The sequence below is a fragment of the Hylaeus anthracinus genome, unplaced genomic scaffold (genome assembly GCF_026225885.1).
Source record: "Hylaeus anthracinus isolate JK02 unplaced genomic scaffold, UHH_iyHylAnth1.0_haploid 11994, whole genome shotgun sequence".
In the NCBI taxonomy this organism is placed as follows: Eukaryota; Metazoa; Arthropoda; class Insecta; order Hymenoptera; family Colletidae; genus Hylaeus; species Hylaeus anthracinus.
Window position 1 is genome coordinate 3604219 of NW_026534341.1, and position 21220 is coordinate 3625438.

General features: G+C 41.5%; 1 protein-coding gene across 4 annotated transcripts in view; it reads left to right on the top strand.

Moving 5' to 3' along the window:
* Positions 1 to 21207, top strand: part of LOC128888481 (protein trachealess) — a 168045-nt gene extending 146838 nt beyond the window's left edge. For 3 of the 4 annotated variants that reach the window (XM_054145361.1, XM_054145364.1, XM_054145363.1), the window contains 10 exons: positions 3449 to 3687; positions 9818 to 9894; positions 10837 to 10926; positions 14215 to 14404; positions 14744 to 14865; positions 15077 to 15270; positions 15547 to 15653; positions 15765 to 15912; positions 16113 to 16237; positions 16806 to 21207. In XM_054145361.1, coding sequence (XP_054001336.1) covers positions 3449 to 3687; positions 9818 to 9894; positions 10837 to 10926; positions 14215 to 14404; positions 14744 to 14865; positions 15077 to 15270; positions 15547 to 15653; positions 15765 to 15912; positions 16113 to 16237; positions 16806 to 18097 — 2584 coding nt within the window. In that variant the 3' untranslated portion in view covers positions 18098 to 21207. The remainder of the gene's footprint in view (positions 1 to 3448; positions 3688 to 9817; positions 9895 to 10836; positions 10927 to 14214; positions 14405 to 14743; positions 14866 to 15076; positions 15271 to 15546; positions 15654 to 15764; positions 15913 to 16112; positions 16238 to 16805) is intronic. The other variant, XM_054145362.1, reaches the window with a different exon arrangement.
* The last annotated feature ends 13 nt before the right edge of the window (positions 21208 to 21220 follow it).

Here is a 21220-nt window from a genome sequence, read left to right on the forward strand (position 1 = left end):
AGTTCTTAATTTTTATTTTTCAAACCAAACGTCTTACGATTGATAGATTGAAGGGATTGATAATAAATCGAGAACGTCTATAATTAAATTTAACCTTTTGTGAATGAAAAAAATGATTGTTTCCTGTTTCAAAGGACCGACTCGATGCAACTATAAACAAATTTTATCATTTAAAACCATTCTTCGCAAAAGATTCACGGTTGGATACACGTAACGTTCCGCTGTTCATGCTAATCGAGTATGAAACAATCCTCCACTCTGACCCCGATCTCTTTCGAAAGGCGTCCGCCTGGATCACGACATCCCCCTGGGAAACGAAATTACGAAGCTTGTCTTCTTGTTCGAGGAGGCCACTTCAGCCACTGCCTCTTCCGCGCAACTTTAAAGGGCTGTAACCCAGAAGTGAAGCCTTTGGGGACCCGTGTTCCTATCATATCTTTTTCTCGATGCAATTGATACGATGGGGTTGCAAAGTTTGGTCCAAATGTTTCAATAACACGCAGTATATCTCGTAGAAAATAAATCTTTCAAGATAGGAGACAAAGACGCTACATTTTTAAAACGTTGACCATTTGTTTTCGCAGTATTTCAATTGTTTTTATATACCTATCAACCCATTTACTGCCGGGCAAATTTAAAGCGTTTTGCTTTGGGCAAAACTAGGTTATTATTTTAATAATAAAAAGTGATATTAAATTTGTTGTTTCAAAAACGAAATTTACGATCTTCTTTCGCATCAATTCGTGACTGAAAAGACTATAGACACTTATCCCTCGAGTAATTCCAATCGATTCGAACTACAAGACAGTAGTTCGAATTGATGGTTGAAGCATAGTAACCACGTCGCTCTGCATCAGCTGCATCAGTAAACAAGACATTGCGATTTAACGCATCGTCGGGCGCGGTAGTATAAACAGGAAGGGGTTGAATCAATCGGCAAGGTACCACGGGACGGTGTCAGAGTCGATTTATCAACTGATTTATGATCAACGCTTCTGCCGTTCGGGGAAAAACGCATTTGCATTCTCGCGCCATCCCTCCCTCCCTCCGCCCACGCGGTGGCGCGAAATCGCAATGATTGAAATTTCGATACGGCGGCGCGGTCGATGCGTCGCGACGAGGGGACCGATTCCCTGGTTAACAAAAGGTTAATGACCGTGACTGGCCGCGTGGAGGGAGAACGGGTTTTGAATAATGCGGATTACGGCTCCCATTGGTCAGCGTTTAATGTTTAAATGTAAAACCGGAATCGAGGGGCCGTCCGCGGGGCGTGGTTAATGTTACGTCGACATTCACCCAGATACATTCGCTGGCTTGTCAGCAAACATAGGCATGATAGCGTTTGAATAATGTATGCTCCGGCGAAGCGGTGGCCGCTTTTGCCGCGCGTTTACTCTCCGTTGGTACCGACGCGGCGGGCGTCGCCACGCCTCTCGTCCCTGCCACTCGTTCCGCGTCAAATCGCGCGCGTTTCGATACCTGTGCTCGCCTCGATTCTTTTTATACCTTTCGAAACACCCGGTATTTAACCCTTTCGTCGCCCCTTTTTCTTTACTTCGACTGCATTTCATTTTCAACACTTTATTTATCCGAAGCTCATTCACAGACTTCGTTACAGTGTTTACCTTTTGGAATTTGTTCACCGTGTTGTCGGTCGTATGGAATATTTAATTTTGGGAGAGAGAGTAGACTTTGGTCGGAGCTAGTAACAATACGTAGGAATTAATTTTATTTATTAACCCTTTGATTAACCCTTTGCAACTCGAATGTTTACTGGAAGAGGTGTACGACGAGGTTTAGCAAGCGAAGAATAACTCATTTTATACGTATCAATTTAGTACATCCAACAATAGAGCATAGAAGGAATACTAAGCTACAAAATTTATAAATTTAGAGTCAGCTGTACGTGTTTTTGTTTCAGTGACGCGTAACATAGGTTAAATGTTATTTGTTCTTTTTATGATTTGTAAACGATGTGACGCAAGACAAAGTTCTTCCTTATGTACAAATTACAAGGAATAAATTATCTATCTATCTATCTATCTAAGAATCTCCATCTTAACTGTGCACATTTGAAGTTCAATAATTCCTTTCCGATTCTACATACTTGAAATTTGGTGCCACTGTTCTAATTTAATTACACGTTCTATACCAACACGTATATCCGAGATTTTAATTGCATCTGACAACATGCTTTGACTCCCAAATCTATTAAAAATTTATCGTACTGTACCAAACAATATCATCTTAACACTAAACCTACCAGAATTAGTCAAACGACCGTTTTCAAATTGCTCTGTACAGTTCTTATATGCTACATATATCTACCTAGTACATTTAACGAATGCATTCTACGGTTCCGAAGATGTCCCCAGAACAAGAAATTGAAACCTAAAGCAAATTATACATTGAGTCTCTAAACGTACCGTCCTTTTATAATGTAACAATCGGTTTGAATTCGAGTCGAGGGAGTCTACATTATTCATAATCGATTAACCTACATGGACTCCAAGGAACGAAAAGGAACAGTCACCCCAGGGTGCTACGTACTCTGGGTCAATAGCTGTAACACGATTCCGGCGAAGCGGTTAATTCGTTGCTAGCATATCGAATGTACGAGTCCTTCCAGAAGGATTACGCGAAACGAATATCTTAAGGAACCAACAAATATAACTGAATTTCGGACAGGAGCAGGAAAAGCGTGTTCCTATTCTGGCCGCGTGAACGGTAACATGTTTCAATTTGTCGTAAACGTGTAAAACCGTCGACATTCGACCAAACGTCGAATTCCAAGGAGTCTAACGTAGGATTGTCGTGGCTACTCGAAAGTCATCGGTGACCTACTACGATGTCCCACAAAAAATGTTACTCTTTGAATGTCCTTTACAATTGCTATATATAAGTTTAAAAACATGGATGTTTGAAAAATTTGCACTAGCATTTTATTCTACGTAACCGCTAATAAAATTTGCTAGACTTACGATGTCTAGCTGTGTACTCAGTTTTCTATACTTTATATATTCGTGTATTTGTGTAAATATTTGTATATTTTAGTACCTATACTTGTCGTAATAAATGCATGAATATACCAAGTCTAGTTATCAGGATGTAGACACTGACGACGCATCGTGATTGAATATAAAAAGCCAGTATAGGAATCATGATTTTATTTCAACTTTCACAAATCTTCAGATTAAAGATAAATGTTATTCCACGCCATTTTTCATGGAATGAAAAAACATTTTCCGTTACTTTGACACGTCATCTTAGGGATGAATCGCCGAGTACGAATCGTCCATGACGAAAATTAAAGATCGCTCCCCTTTCCGTTCGACCCGGTAGGAAAAGCGTTCTGACATGATCGAGCCAGCAACCAAAAAATTAGATTTATCCGAATCACGAGACGTCTGCACGCGTCTAACCTTGTCTGTCCCGTTCTCTGTTACAGCATCCTCGAGCTGCGCAAGGAGAAGAGCAGAGACGCCGCCAGGTCTCGAAGGGGGAAGGAGAACTTCGAGTTCTACGAGTTAGCGAAAATGCTGCCATTACCGGCGGCTATTACCTCCCAGTTGGACAAAGCCTCCATAATAAGGCTAACCATCTCGTACCTCAAACTTCGGGAATTCTCGGGTCACGGAGACCCGCCATGGAATCGGGACGGGTCGCCGCCGAATAAATCTGTCAAAAGTAAGGAATTCGTCGATCGAGACGTTTGCTATCGTTGTCACGTTGTTACGAGAGCTATTTAAGAAGCCTCGGAGTTATTTTTACTCATATTTTTCGATAATATTTCCCTTAACGCGTTAACTGGCAGACTGATTTGTTTCAAAATATAGTCCTATTCGGAAATTAATTCGCAGTCAATAGAATGCAAATCCTGAATTTTCCTTATGCAGAATGTATCTGAAAGACTAGGAAAATATTTTCTTCGTTACGTATACTCTTAAAATGGCTCTGCGTGTGATTTACTAAAGAACAATTTTAAAAATCCTCTCCTTCTGCGGTAAAGGTTTAAAAATGCCGAAAATTCTCGAAATTATAATAATTTCAAACAATACTTTACACGCGTTTCGATGAAATATTCCGATCAGTTCAACGGACCAGAAGAAAACGTAGTCCCCGCTAAAAAACTATTTTCTGAGCTCCCGCCGCATTCTTGCGTCCGCAAATCCCTCTTCCGACGTCGCCCTGACGCGGAAACAACACAGATGATTGCACCCCTTCTTATTAGAAAGTGTATCTGCTGGTGATATCTCCTGATGGATCAGTATTTAACCTCACTGGGGGAGCCGATTCGTGTTGAAGATCGACTACCGTGTTACTCGCGCAATGGAACGTGTCCTCGGGGTGAAAGCAACGTAGAAAGTCAAGTTTATTGCAAAACAAATCCGTCCTTAAGACGACTGTGCGAATAGTTCTGTCCGTACCGCTTGTGCATAGAATAGGTTTTATGGATTCGATAATATATGTACAATCTAATTTTGTATACTTTGTCTAAGTATCACGCTACCGACACAAGGTATACATTACTATGTAGCTACAAAAAAAAAGAAAATAATGTTTAACTAGTCTCCATCAAGAAAACAACAAGCGCAGCTGCAGAAAAGATATACTTTTAAAAACATATTTGTATGTAATATATTCTCGCACATGGAACTATATCTTTGATCGTGAATCTTTGTGCTGTAAGTCTCTACATAGAAACAAAAAGTCCTTTCTTTAAATCTAAAGATTTTGAACTTAAACTCATAAATTCCTGATGGGAATTGAAGACATTGGAAAATTTTTAAAGAGCCCTCTCTAAACCTTAAAAATACCTTCGATTTTGTACTGACCCGATAAATTGCGAAACGGTGGAGAAACGAAACGCTTGAATCAGCCCTATCGCCACTTCATCGAGACACGGGGGTGAGACAAGAGGGAGTGGTCTCTGAATTTCGATGGAAATTCACGGTACACCGGTATCGAATTAACTGGACAAAGGTTGTCCACTGACGTTCTCAAGAATTCGCGTAAGCAAGCCAGCGATAGATGAAGATTCGCGATACCCTTTATAACTCGAGTGACCGCGCGCACCCAGCAAGAGATTCCCAGATACATAGTAATAGAGAATTGTCCGCTATAATCGAGCGATAGCATCGCCATTGGCTTTCTTCATTTTCGTGGTTCATTTAACGAAAATGGGTGGCTACGTTTCCACGGGACGAGGATCATCTTCTTCCTCTCGACCAGGGGACATTGAAATGCTAACAGGTTCGTTCATTTTCACCGTAGCTTCGAAATTGCCATACGCGATAACAATGTGATCGGATATCGACGACGAAAGTTGATCATGGTAATGGTTCGAAGAAAGTATTGGCGTAGTTCTATCTTTACTTTTGCAATGAATTCATTTTTAGTGGCTTGGGAGTTAGATGCTTTAGAGAGGGCTGGAAAATGTTTCGGAGTGATACGGTTACTCCGAAAGCTATTGAAAGAGTATGTTAGAGTATGTCGTATTAGATGTTTGTTATGGAATGTCTGTGACCCTTGATTTTATCTTCGAAAATTGGAACGGAATTATAAAAATAGCGACTATGTTTTGTATTTCTTGTCTACTACAGCTACAGTTCCTAGGATAACCATCTCCGAGGAAATTTCGATACCTCCGCTTTTAAAGTTCAAGTCAATGCGAAATTGACGGTATTTCTTAAAAAATGGCTTTTTCATCAACCGCATGCAGAGTCATCTTCAGTAATCAATATATATATATATATATAACAAAAAGAATACTTTCGTGGTCTTTAAGATACACATAAACGTTGCGCAAAGGGAAAAATCTGGCCTTACCATCAATTGGTTGGAATTCATTCTGAAATAAAACTTTATCTTAGAAAAATGTGAATGCCTAATCCTCTTCACATATAGATAGGTATACTTGTCACTTCTAAAGTTACGCACTACTATATTGCGGTCAACGATAAACTCGAAAGGCGCCCCCTTAAGGTACGCCTCCCTCCGTCTTGCTCGTTTCTGTTCTCGTCAAAAAAAATCGACGAGGGTAGAGACAAAAAAAAAAAAGTAAAATAAAACGTCAGTTCGCATGGAGGACCCGGGCCCATCGGGAGGAAAATAAATCAACCGACGTGTCTGGAAATCTTTAACGCATTTTACTTCGTTAAGTCGAGAGGTCTCTCGTTCCGGTTGTGGTACTGACATGCGGCGAGGGTGAACCCAGGGCACTGGATTTAGTTTGACGAGGAGCTGCGGCAGCGATGTGCGGACGGTGCCTAACTCGATTTCGTTAGTTTAGTTACATTGGCGGTTGGTAACGCGAGGCCCTGCGCGCAGGGGTTGTCGTGATTAGATTTCCATGTAGGTAGCGACGCTGCAGCCACCTAAGCCTTTATGTGTGCCGCTTTGTATGTACGCATCGAAACCCTCCCCCCTTCAAAGCCCTCCCTCGCTTTTCACCCTCCCACGACAAATATTAACTCAACCAGCCAACCCCTCCCCAATAGCGCCGATGAATAAGTGAATTCTCTCAACCACCGTCTTACTTTTCGCTCCTCGCGAATGCACGTTGCTGCTGAATGTCGAAGAATCGATTAGAGATCGTTTTCCAATTCGTTTGATTATTATCGCATAGAAAATCTTGTATTTTCGATCTATGATCAAAGATGAAACGTTATTGTGTCAGAAACAAGCTTTATCTCTCGTATGCATAGTACAGGGTGTAACGGGCTGCCTAATTACTTTGGTCGTGGGTAGGGACCATCAAAGTAATAAAAATAGTTCGTTAAACGAATGCCTCATTTAAGTTTCGAGCTGCAGTAATTGTGGATGATGAATTGGTGTAGTCCAACTGTTTCTGCTAAAGCGTTTGTACACAATCGATACAATATACTTGATACAAAGACCATATTCTGAAAAATCAATATTCGTGGCAAATCTGAAAGTATTTAGTTTACGGTTAATATAGAAATGCACAGAATTAATTTCTACACGGAATACGTATAAATATAACCGACACGAGGTTGATAAACATTGATGCAACTTTCCACGTTCATTTAATAAGATATATTACACGTTCGGCAACTGGTCATCGTTTCGGTTTAAGAATATGGCAGACACGAGAATATTCTCTGATTGTAGGGAACTGTTGCTCGACTCGAAGAACAGAAAAAGTTTCCATGCGAATTTCCATTATCCTACATCGCAGTATTAACACACTGCTATATTCCACGGCATCTCGTGCGCCAAGTACGACGCAAACGATTACACAGAAATAAGAGAGGATCTTTACATGGTAATTTCACTTACGAACTCGCTTGGGGCGGCCAGTCGTTTCTACTAAAGTCGCATGGAAATTGGCAAACCGAAACTGCCGGAGTGGCTTGCAAACAGGGCGTCTTTAGGGGCACTAGATCGCACAGAATGGCTCGCGTAATTTTAAATTGATTTTTCTGTATCTCGTATCGCAATTCGCTCCTGTATTTCACCCGAATAAAGCGAGAAAAGACAACGCTAAGACATGAAATTTCATTGAGAATTGAATTTTTAAACGTACTACGCCTGGCCTTAGAAAGAAGCAAATTCATATTTTCTCAGATACAGGAACTGTTGGTACTGATATTTTATATTTTTCCATTTGCTATAAATGCATAAAAATCTGCGGTAAAATCTTTATTCGTGTATTTATTATTTCTTCTTGAGAGCATCATTGATAATTGATCAAGAGAAGTAAAATTATTCCACGCAATGATGCTTCAATGATCGGAAAACACACTTTTTATAAATATATAATTTATGGATACAACGACAGGTATTCGATGAAAGAAAACAACGTAGAGAATCTACTTTTATGATGAAAACAAAAATCCACAATCGTTCTCGAAAAGAGAAACAGCAACGCTCTGCCTCGCCGAGAAGACGCATTAGCACGTTCGATCTTCGCTAAATTGATTTCAGGAAGAGCGTAGGTATTTTTCCATCTTCCCCAAGGAAATATCCGTGAGCTACGGACCTCGACAATAGAGTAAAACATCCCCTTGGATATTTATCAAAACATTGTGATGGCCGACGTGAAAGCGTCGACAGTTTCGTCTGAGCAGAAACTAATTCTCACGACTAATACTGAGCGTTCATTTGAACACAAAACATTTTATATTAAGTTTTTTCGAATATCGTTTGTGGAAAGTAAAACTCTGCTGGGAGTAAGTTTTTTGACGGTTATTATAAATTAGGGATTTAGAAGCGACTTAGAAGCGACAGTCTTTGTTCTGGGACAACCTAATATTTTAATATTAATGTGACAATAACGTCGATGAACCCTCTTTATTTCACACTTAAATCGCTAGTATAACTACTCTAAAAAAGAATCATTAGAAAACGTAGGTTAAAGCATTTAAATGTAAATCTAGTAAGAAAGTCAACTCTTAAAATTGACGATAAAGAATTTCATCACGGGTCAAAAATGACCCAGATGTCTCACGCCTATCAGATGACTTTTTACTCGATCCCACTGCCTAATACAACACCGCCAATGTATCTAAACGATAACATTTCAATAGCATCGTTATCGTTGCTTTTTAAAGCTTCCCTGCTGCACGTCTTTCAAATAGCGGCGAGGAAGAACTCGCAGTGAGTTTTCACGCCACAGAGTCGATCGAGCAATCCCAATAGCTCTCGCGATCGCGGCAAAGCAAAGAGTTCCTTGTTTCTTAGCAAACGGAGGAGGGGAGGAGTCGATCGGTAAAAGTTTAATCGGTATTCACGAATCGTGCTCGACGAAACGAAGAGGCGCGTCGCTCGAAGGAGGAAACGCGGCTAGACAGGCGAAAGTCCGACACGGATTATTCGGGGATCCGGGTCCGGCATGGCCGAAATATCAGAATTAACTTGTTGACCGAATAGCGAAAAGGTAGGGTGATCAATCCGACGAGTTATCCCCGACACTTCGGCTCGTTTCTCCGTGGGGTTTACTGGATTAAGCGGTTCGCGTCGAGTTTGATCGAGTCTTCTAAGTCTTTCATTACCGAGACCCTGGAAGGGTGGGTTTATTATTACGGTAAGAAGGAGGCCGTCTTGTTTGTTAAACGAGGGGAAAAAGAAGACGCAAAGGGGTCACCGGGGGCACTGTTAGGAGGCTATCTCCCGGGGTGAACACGCTGTGAGTCACGTTGCTTTGGAATAAACCGAAGGTAACCCTCAATCGTTGGACGTCAATCAAGTATATCCACGCCGGCTATATTAACTCTTTGCTGACCTGTTGGCGAGGATTTTCTTGCAAGGGGTGCTTTGAGAATAGTATGGACTAGTGAAATAGTATTGGCTACTTGGTAGTTCGGAATAGAAGCTACTTCATCCGAATGAAGTAGAGGTAGGGTCGTCAACTGATGCTACTTAGGGTGTCTTTATTAACTCTCTGCTGACCTATTGACGAGAATTTTCTTGCAAGGGGTGGTTCAGTAACTGTTTAGTGTCTTTAGTAAGTTTTTGCCAGGTGAGATTTTCTTTCGAGGGAATGTTTAAGAACTGAAATAACAGCATTAAGAACAGCATTGTTTACTTAATAAAATGTAAGATGCGGGAAAGGAAGGGATTTTTATGCGAAACATGAAAAGGAAGTCAATGTACCTATATCGAAATTCAATCAAAAGAATCTTTTTGTTGGTTTTCTATTGTATTAAATAAGTATTGTTGATTGTATAACGGTAATTGTTAAAGCCAGAACAGTTTCGTTGATAAATATCAGACATCCCTACGGATAGCCTTTAAACAGTAGACAATAGAAAAGCAAAGATCATGTGTGCTATGGCAATATATCTGATTTTAGCTGTATGTCTAGCGAGGTCGTCAGCATCCGCTGCGGTGGACCACTTCGAAGTACACCAAGGAACCCACATACTTCAAGTAAGTAGACAATTTAGGACTACATTCATACTAATTGTAAGAATATCCCCAATCGTAACAACATCGACACATATGTACAACAACAAAAAAAATCATTTTAAATAGAAAGTACAAACACATTCCACACAGATCATACACAGCGCATAGTAGTCGGAAGTCCTGAAAAGTTGATCAAAACTAATTTTCTAAACTTCAAACCAAAAAGTAAAAACTTTTGGATTTTAAAGAAGACTAGTAATCGATAGAAAAGTATCGAAACTCGCGATGAATAAAGAACTTTTTACCAAGGAACTACTTTTCTCTATCCAAAGTTAGAAAAATATGTTAGAAAAATAGCCTAAAGTGGTTAGTAAGGGACTGATTAAGAAACTGACTAATATTCAAAGCATGGAAATTGACCAGTCGGCTGTGGCGTTCTCTTTTCAAAGCGCGCACTTGCGTGTGTCGTGAGAATCATACCACGACAGGTATAGTCGTCAAACACAGAGTAATATCAGATCACAAAGACGGCTATATATTAGATCGTCCCAAAAATTCATGCCACTTGTACTTCTACTACTCAAATTAATGTGTAAAACATACTCTTAAATAACCAATGGTAACTAAATTTTACGCATAACGAGTATACCCGTCAATCACAGCTGACTGGTTAGGAGGAGAAACATTTCCAACCCTACAGTTACACGAAACTATTGTACTAACAAATATGAACTATTGGATATAAACGGACCAACAAATGCCCGTCGAAGCCTGTCGAATTGTCCTCCTATTACAAATATCCCTCGCTTCTCATCCAAAATGCTCCCTCCGGACATAGAAACAAATTAAAACCAACGAGATTTTGTTCAGCTTTCACGATCGCCGAGCACAGCGCGACTCGGTCCCGTTTTAAACGAGTACAGTTGATCCGAAGAACGATTGCTCCAATATTTTCCGTTTCAGTCGCTGGATGGGTTCGCGATGGCGGTCGCCGCTGATGGACGGTTCCTGTACATATCCGAGACCGTCTCAATTTACCTTGGACTCTCACAGGTGAGTGGTGCAACCGTCTCCCCTCGGTCGGGGGGGGCGTCGTTGCGAGCGTGACTCGTTCGCGGGGATGTTGATGGAAGGTCGGGCTGGTCGCGAGGGGGTGGGAGCGCAACCGGGAGGCAGAAATAGGTGTGCTGCGGGGCCGGAGAGGGTGAAATGAAGCGGAAGACGTATAAGACACAGGCGTGCAACGCGAGGCTGGCACGTATGCGAGCCGGAAGGGCAAAGATAGCGGGCGAGAGGGAACACCACGACCGTGGAAAAAGGAGAACCGCGAGAGCGAAGAAGGGCGGAGGCGGCGAAGGTGGCCTCCGTCGGGCGTCGCGGGACGAAGGAGAAGGGAAGAAAAGGGAATAGTAGGGAAAGGAGAAGGGAAAAAAGAAGCGTGGCTGAGAATAGAGGCGGATAAGGACGGGAGAGGTCAAGGGAGGAAAAGAGGAGAAGGTTGTATGAGTTGGCGGCCATACTGGCTGGCACCAAGCATGACATAGACGAGGGAAGGATGGGTGGTTGGGGGCGGGGGTGGTCGCATGCGGCTCACGTAGCCTCTGCACGGCGGCGTGTTCGCCATTCCTAATGCTGCCCGTGAAGGTAGATGGAGAAAAGAGAGAGAGCGCAAGAGGGGAGCCGAGGGAAACAGAGGGGAACAGAGAGAAGAGAGAGAGAGAGAGAGCAAGAGGGAGAGGGAGCGAGAAACGCGATTGCGGGAGGAACAGGAGGTGTACGGGAGGTGACCGGTGTACCAGCTCGGTTCTGCGAGACTCGTGGAGCAATCAATAGGGTGTTTCGGGGATTCGGGAAACCGGCGCCGACGTTGCCACAAACATGGCTGCCGGCAGCTCCTGCGTTCCAGAGGTGTTTCGTATCAGACTCTCGACCTCGCGTTGCGCTAAAGTTGATAGAGCTCTGCTGGAGATGCCGAAAACCATTGTCCCGCACAACGGTTCCTATCCTTAGATTCTCGCGATGTTCGAAAAGCGGGACCACCCATTGCCAATGCGCGCAGCACAGGCACAGAATCCTTCGTCAGAAGCCGAACACAACCAGATGGATATCGAATCGAGATATCGCATAAAAATTACCGTTAGAATTTTCAACGCGGTTGGAAACACTTTTGTAGTTACTGGGGACTGTTGTTGGCAACGGGGGGTGTTTCTTCGAAAAAATTAAGAAATTATGAAGGCAAACATAATTTTATCAATACCTGAGGCATTACTTCACACTTGAGGAGTGGATGACTAATTGTGCATACGTCTATACTCTGAAGGCAAGCGTTGAAGATTCAGAATTAGTATCGTTACCTAACTCACCGAACTAGTATTAAATTCTTAATCGCCCTTTAAGATATTCACTCTCGAAAATGTTGATCTAATCTGCGTCTGAAATGCAGATACCAGCCTTTTCTATAAAAGGACTGTCTTCGAGCAAAAGTCTCGTGCAAGGGAAGTCAAGAGCCTAAATGAACCCTTTCTGGATGCTGGTGTCGGAAACGTTTCCGATATGGAAATCGAGACGCCCTGCGTCGACAGAGGTGGAGTCTACTCCTTCAGAGGAGGTCCTTCCGGCCTGTTGTCCGCATCCCCGCGATCGGGAACCATTTTGCGCCCTGTTAGCGATCTCTAATTGCTCGGTTTTTAATGCCTTGTAGCTTAGGCGACGGTGGTTTTATTATTCCGCGGGCAAGTTCGATTGAAATTAAAGTTTCAGCACCGGTGAGATTGACTTTCGTCGGGATTAAGAGTTTCGCTCGCCTTGGAAGAAACCGTGGCGTTCCGGGCTGGTAATCTACTTCACGGGATTTACATACTTTGTCTTTGAGGATATCGAGAGACTCTGAGATTAAAAGAAATCAGATCGGTATATCAAAATGGAAGTTAAGAGTGCCAAAGAGATTTGGTGTAGTCATCTGAGTCTGTATAGCTTTGTTGTTAGCAACAATGGGACATTTCCTATGATAAATTCTACAAGTGTTTGAAAAGCGTTGGAGAAAATATTATTGAAAGGAAGTAGTAGTCTTAACCGTTTGGCGCACACGATTGTAAAAGAAAAATAAACTTCAAGCTGCACAGAAGAATAGTGTCGACAACTTGCTAACCCGTTTCCGCTCATTGTACTTTTAGCGTTAATTCATAGTATTATCACGTGAATGAAAATCTTTAAATAATATAGTAAAGCTAAACAAAGGGTTGGATACTTTTTAACCCGCCTAACTTCAAAGAGCTAATATGATAATAGTGTAAAGTAGAGACTTTGCTGAAGAGTATCCATGTCTGACCATAGACGTAACGAAACTAATTCTCTTATACACAATGGTCAATAAGCATCATACTTACAGTTAATTATCGATCGTATTGAAAATAGATTAAATTTCCATGCAAAGTTTGGTTAGAATTAGAAAAAGGATTTGGTCTTGTGATTTAAAAAAAGAAATAGTTTGTATTATTCTCCGAATTCTGTTGATATCAAAATGATGATTTATCCAAATAATATCCGAAAATTTCCCTAACCGAACAGTCATTCCCTATTAGTCCAAACAATGGAGATTCTACAGTACATTTGAGGATGATTGTTTAGGAAAAATCAATCGTAAGAAACGCCTATTGTTCCCAACGAACAAAAGAATACGCTGCAGTCGCATTGAAGCAGTTCGTCGAAGAAACTATCGTAGCCAGACTCGCAGAAGTTTTCCCTCCAATTAAGTCACCACGAGGAAACTATTCTCGAAGATAGGTTTTCCTTTAATTTAAGTCACCTAACATCACTCGCCACGGGAACTGCGACGTATAAAAACACGTTTTTCCTCGAATTAAATCGCCATGCTGAATCTGCTCAAGCGTGCAGCAGTTGAACTCTCCTTTAACACTCGTGGTTCTCTTAACCCTTCTAGCAATGTGTGATTATAATCACGTACTCTCTAATTAGCGTACATATAGAGAATGTGCAATATGTATTGTTAAAATATTGTTCGTTATTTATCACCAAACTAGATAAAAACCGTAGGGTTTAATTCAACGTCTAACGTTGCTAATTATTCAAATTTCGTCATAAATCTTTGTAGCAGAATATTTTAAACTACTAAAATCAAACAATGAAATAATTAAACACAAAAGTGAGTCGTCCTTCTGGTGAACAGAAAAGGACACGATGAAAATAAATTGATCGTTAAAAGAATTAGTTGTATCAACCTAGATAAAGGTTTTAGAGAAATAGAGAACGTGAAAATGGCATCCAACGTTACCGATAAGTACCGAAGCAAGAAATAGAAGGTTGCGTCTGGTTGGATTTCAGGTAGAAATGACGGGATCAAGCGTTTTCGATTACGTTCATCAGCAAGACCACGCGGAGGTCGCCGAACAGCTAGGCCTCGGATTGACCTCGAGTAATTCTTCCGGTCCGCACTCGTCGAGCTCAGGATTAGCGTCGCCAAGTAGCGCAGCGTCCGAAGAACATGGCTCGTCTTCCACAGCGAATCCCGACGGTAAGCTTCAGCGCGTCGTTCACGTCTCATCCAAAGATGACCAAGTTTCTTATCTAAACAGAAATTTCAAATAAGGAATTTAATACACGCAACTGCTTATCCTTTTAGTCGTTCCATTCAAATTTATAAACATTTTCCTGTCACATCATTTTATATTGTATATCTTTGACATCTCAATCAAACGTTTTGTAATCGTAGTTGGATACGAAAAATCCATACAGTTTTAACCAGTTGAACGTCGATGCAGTGCAAAAATATATATTCTTTCGAGTTAAATTGTTAATTTACATCGAATACTGAATATTTAAACCGATGATATTATTGTTAATGCCACCACAGTGTCCTCGGTAATGGCGTTATCATCGACTGGCCTTTACAAAGGATACGATCGAGCGTTCTGCGTCAGGATGAAATCCTCGTTGACGAAAAGGGGTTGCCATTTTAAGTCTTCTGGTTATAGGGTGAGTGACTTATATTCCTTCATAGATGAAACAATTTTAGATAAATAGACTTCAAATTGTAAAGACCGCACTATCGATAAAGCTTTGATACCACCTTAATTAGAATTTCATATATTTTCAGTTTCGTAATTCGTAACTCTTAACGTTTATACTAATCGATTACGTTTAACGAACGGGAGTTTTTGGTGTTAATTAACTGTTATTGATTCAGGTCGTACTGTTACTGTGCCGTTTGAGACCGCAGTATACGTTTAGCCATACAAGAAAGTCTGCGCCACCTTTGATGGGTATGGTCGGTTTGGCGATCGCACTTCCTCCGCCAAGTGTGCACGAAATTCGTCTCGAAACCGACATGTTCGTCACCCGAATTAACTTCGACTTTCGGATAGCACATTGCGAACCAAAGTAAGTCGAAGCATCGTTCTTTCTTCCTATTAAAATCGTCAATGTATTTCCACATATTTATATCGTGTAATCTTATATGTTGTCCATTGATGTCTTATATGAAATTATTTCATGAATTATTGCATATTTCAGCAGATGAACTTTTGCCTTAACGTAAACGTAAACAAATATGACTAATGAAATGAGTGAATATTTCAATTTTAACGAATACTTCTTCAATTATGTATTTCTAACAATTTAGTAGACCTAACATTCTCCTTCGTGTTAACCTTACAGAGTATCCGAATTATTAGACTATACAGCCGACGAATTAACGGGGAAGAATCTTTATACGTTGTGCCATGGAGAGGATGCAAACCGTCTTCGAAAGTCTCACATTGACTGTAAGTATTTTCATTAATATATAAATTTAATAATGTCTTTTTGAAAGTCACCCTTTTGATACCGATTTATTTTGATTGATTCAAACACCGCGACGTATTGTTTTGTTTCAGTGATTCACAAGGGTCAAGTGTTGACACATTATTATAGGCTGATGAACAAAAGCGGAGGATACACGTGGTTGCAAACTTGCGCGACCGTGGTGTGCAACACTAAAAACGCCGAAGAACAAAATATCATTTGTGTCAATTACGTCATAAGGTAAATTCCAAAGTGCATAAAAAAAAAAATACACAGTACGTGCAGTATCAACGTGTATATTATACAGAATACTACCGTTTTTATTTAATTACAAACGAGTATATATATCATCGTTAAATGAAGTCACTACCATGATATCTTTATAGACGTTTATGCAATATTTTAAATTAAATTGTAATATATTATTTACATGCTTGCAGTGGTCGGGAATATGAGAACTTAATAATGGACTGCTGCCAACTGGAAGACGGTGTAATGGGTGTCAAGCGTGAGGACGCCGCTGGAAATGATCCAGAAAATGGATCACCGGATGCCGACAGAGGAGGTACTGTGTCATGGAACACTCGACATTTATATAAAACGTTGCATACATTTATAAACTTCGGACAATTAAACATCGTCCATTTCGTTTACTGCGTGTTATGAATGTTCGCTCACATGCAAGTGAGAACAGTTGTGACTAGGGACGTGTCTACCACGAAACTAATAAAACTGCAACTCTAGAACTCCACAAAAGGATTTTGTTAATTTTTCAATCTAGCTATTGTTCAGAGATAGAGAATGTAATTAGTTGAAACTTTGAAGAGTTCGTATAAAGAATATATGTAAGAAAGGTCCCTAAAAATAATCAACTTCAGACCCCAATAAATCTAAATCCGTCACTGGTTGCATCTGAGAACTGCAAGGATTCGAGAGAGATCTAAAAGTTCATCCGAGACTAGAAAACGTAAACGATTCGTTAGGTCGACGCGCAATGTACCGCGTGTCGGGAGAGCTAGTAGAATTGCCCGGCTAATTTTCCCTTAAAAATCGGAAATTCGACCGAAATGAATTCCCACCGAAAATCTCAAACGTTATCTGCTAAATTCAGATTGTTCTACGCCGCGTTTCAGAAGGTAGAAGCCGCGGTGGACCGCCTAATCAGCATCAGGAACATTCGCACAGGTCTCCCCCCGAGGACCGCGAGGACGCCCGAGGCTCCGAGAGCGAGAAACGGAGCAACAGACACCACGACAACATGGCGCAGTTGCAGCAAGAGCCCCAGACAGCCGTGGGGAACATCAGCACCCTCGTGGTGAAGCTACGCGGTCACAAACGGAAAATCCAAGAAGAAGACAGCAGCTCGAACGAGGAGGAGGAGGACGAGGAAGACGCGACGTCGGCGAAGGTCGGGAACAGCGAGAGGAATCACGCTCTCAGCCCGGCCCCGTCGAATCATTCCATTTCAGGGACTGATCAGGCTCTCTGTTCGACCAGTCCCAAGTCCAGACGGGTGGAGGACAGAACGACCAAGGCGGACACGACGGGTACGTCCGTGAAAGATCTGGAGCAGGCGATGTCGAAGCATCTGCCGGTGACGAACCTGAACAAGTCGCATTCCCCGACGCTGCATCAACCTACCGACTTCAGCACGGACGCGTTGCTGAAGCAGCAGCAACAGAGGAGCACGATACAGTGGATCGGTGCCCATCACCACCTGGGCCATCTGAGTCCTCAACAATCAGCCACCGCGCCCTTACCAGCATCAGCCCTCCTGAGGCAGTTGTACGCCAACAGGGAGAGCGTGATACGCGCGAACGTCCACGGGATCACTTCCAGCGGTACCACTCGCACCTCGTCTTCGGGTGGCACCTATTACACCGGGGACACCACGCCCAGCGGACCTCTACCCACGCCACCTGGCTCGGAGGGTTCCAGCACCTACGGGGAGCACCAGTTCGTGTTGGTCACGCACAACCAGAAAGGCTCAACGGGGACCAGTTGCGCGGACGCTTTCACGAGTCTGGTTTCGTCGTACACCACCGCCGGCGGTTACACGGTGGACTATCACTCGGCTATGACGCCGCCGTCGTCCGTCTCGCCGCGGGACAAGCAACAACAGCAGCAGCAGCAACAGCAACAGCTGCACCCGGTGAACGTGATAAGTAACTACGAGGGCTCGACGGCCTACGCCGATCCCGTGCTACGCCATCAGTACGAGCCGGCGCAACCGTTACCTTTGAAACCACAAGTGTATTCAGCCGCCGTTCATCCGAGCGCGTTGGACGCCGCGGCGGCGTACGCGTCGGCGGGACTGACGGAGCAAACGCAGTTCTATCATCATCCGGCGGCTGGTGCCGGCTTTCACATCTACCATCCGACTAACAAGTCGACGACGAACGGCTGGTACAGTTCGACGTCCTAGTGGCGTGATCCCGTGCGCGAGACACGTGTACTTAAGTAACTGAAATCGAGCCCAAAGTCTCCTACTCCCAACCCCCCCACCCCTCCCCCCTTACATGCATATCAGTGATATCGTATTCACCTCGACGTCTCTGTGCCGATCCCTGTGTCCCCTTTCTTCCTGTCTACGCGGTTCTCTCTTTTTCTTTGCGTTCCTCTATTTTTTTTTTTATTTTTTTTTTATTTTACGCCTCAGGAGGAAGCGACCTTGACGCGAGCTCCTTGGTCCTCGTGTGAATTTGGTGGGATATTGTCTACTAACGGTCGTTCAGTTTTCTAATTGCCATGGCGATGGTTTTAATGAGATGTCTTGAAGCATGTTGAAGGGGGCGGATTTGTATTTTGGAGCAGACGACAACGATTCATTGTTCTTAAGTTTCAGGATCTCGTTCTAGTGTAGGGTAAAACCATGCTTCTGCGTCAAAATTTAATTAACGCATTGCGTATGATGAACATTTTCGACGGAGTTCCTAGGTTATCCTGTGGGATTCTTAGTAAAATGTTCCTCATTAAGATAATAATTCCCTTAATGGCAAGAAGTAGCAGCAAGTATTTAGCTTGGACCAATAAACATTCATCCAAAGATTCATTGAAATCAGAACCTACCAGTTCATGGTATGTCCATGTTAGTTGCGCGGAACGAAGGCTGACTAAAATGTCTGGCCCTATACTGACCCTATACCACTGTTACTTCCAAGACTGATCCTTCTTTCTGCTTAGGCTATAGTTAGTAGACAATCGTAGTTTGAAGAATTAATTCAGGTTGAACAGGTCTATTCAGTCCTTCACGAAAAGAGAAATATTGAAAACAAGTGGAAACTTGATTTGAAATCAATGAAAACCATCTATCAATTTCCTCTAATCGTTTAAAATCAAATTATGTCATATTCACATTTGCTGCGATGCTTAATGTATTACATGGTCTTTATGAATTTTTGTAAACATACGCAATGTATAAATTAATGATGGGTTGAAAATATGCGGTAACCGTTCCCCTGTAATCGCCCCGTAACACGCTTCAGGATCATTAAAATCAACGAGGTCGTTAGCACGGTAAATAATTACCATTGTTCTCAAACATTTATGCGTAATTAATTGGAATTTAAGTGATTTTCAATACGACACACAGGGAAGTTTGATGTCTTGTACAGCTATTAATTATATATACATAATTTAACGAAGGTGGCAATACTATTTCTGTACAGTTACTTACACTATTTTCATTTAATAGTATTTAATATAAAGAATTTTCTTACAAGAGTCACTAGGATTTTGTTTTTTAGCAACTGTCGAGAAACAAAATTCTACGACCCCTTCTGGGAAAATCTTTATACATATGACAATGCTTTTTACTTTGTATACCTTTAAGCTATATAGACGAAAATATCTTTCAACAGTTTGATCATTTATTCAAAAAAGCGTATTCTGGTATATATTAGTTCCTGTCGCAATAATAATTGTAATTAGTAATTAGATGCGGATGTAAATAAACAAAGGTATTGTAAATAACCGTACACGAGTAATATGGCAACGTTCAAATCGGTATCGTTAATTGAAAATTATAAAATACATCTGAATATTATAATCAATCCTTAAGTAGACACCTGAGGTTATTATAGACCTTCCACTATAGCGTATTATGTGCTACTCACTAATGTAGATTAACTACATTTTAATCAATTCGAAAAGAGTTAATTTCTCCATTTACTGAACAAAGGATAAGAAAGAGTCAAACAGAAAATAAATATAACTCCTCATGCAGAGATCAAATTTCCCTCGGGATAATGACCCTAAATTCCAATCAACTTGAGAAGACTAACACTTAATCAATTTTGTGTAAACTTGATCATTAACAGGTAATATTCGAAACACAGTTCATACCGTCGAAACCCTTATATTCCAAGCTCCGTTTCGTCAAAAAAAAAAAAAAAAAATGCTAACAAATGTCGCGACCTCCTGTTTACCCAGGCGTTCATTTTCCCCCTAACCCTGCTACCCCTTCGTCACCGTTTCTTTTCTCTTCTTCATTTCGTCTTCGTCTAAACCAGCGATCGTACGCGCGCATCCGATATGCCAACCGAACTGTAAAAAAAAAGAAAAAAAAAAAAATTAATATGAAAAACGCTGCTCTCTATCTCGACTATGTAGAACGACTTATTGTAATATAACAAAATAAATTATTATGTATGTTGACATTTCGGAGATGTTCGCGTGAGCGTGGTGATAATGGTGTTCACCGAAGACCGCCGTGCGTGTTCGAATGGAATGATAAGGATGGAATTGTACGTTCGTTGTGACGCTCAAAAGGGATGACGGTGAAACGATGATGGCTATTGTAGTTAGTTGCGGCCGCGTGGCAATGAACCATGGCCACACGGTGTGGAAGTAACGAACAAAAGACATTTTAATCAGCGTTGTTCGCTGAGTCAGCGTGGTTGTTTAGCGATAATTACTCGAGAAGCCGTACTTGTCGTAATTTTTTATACTGTAACATTTTGTTGCGTAAAAGACGGAATGACTTTAGTGAAGTCGACAGTGCAATCGTTACGAGTTTTAGCGTTAATTTAAGAGGATCGAAATAGAAATTTAAACAAAAAAAAAAAGAAGTTTACCTTGCTTATACGAGAGAGAGAGAGAGAGAGAGGAGGATAAGAGAGGCGTTGTTTCTGTACGTGAGAGTATGTAACATTATCGAAGGGAATCGCTATCTCTATTAATTTGTGGCGGCGTTGTTTCGTGATTGTTAACTTATTTGCCGGCTTATCGTTTCTCTTTATTTGATCGTTACTCGCGCGTTGAGATTTCTGTTTTCGGTATCGTTTAATCGTCAATGTTTATACATATCATGTATTTTCGTCCGGCAAGAATGATATCACTGCCTTACGAAAGAATCTAATCAGCGATTTATTCGCTTAGACTTTTTATTCGCGGCATGCGTCCATTTCTGTGCGTAACTGCTTTCAGTTGAGAAATGTTCGACGAATGCAGACACAATTTTCAAAGAGAAAGTTAAAAACAATATATATAAATATATATATATATATATATATATATATATATATATATATATATATATATATATATA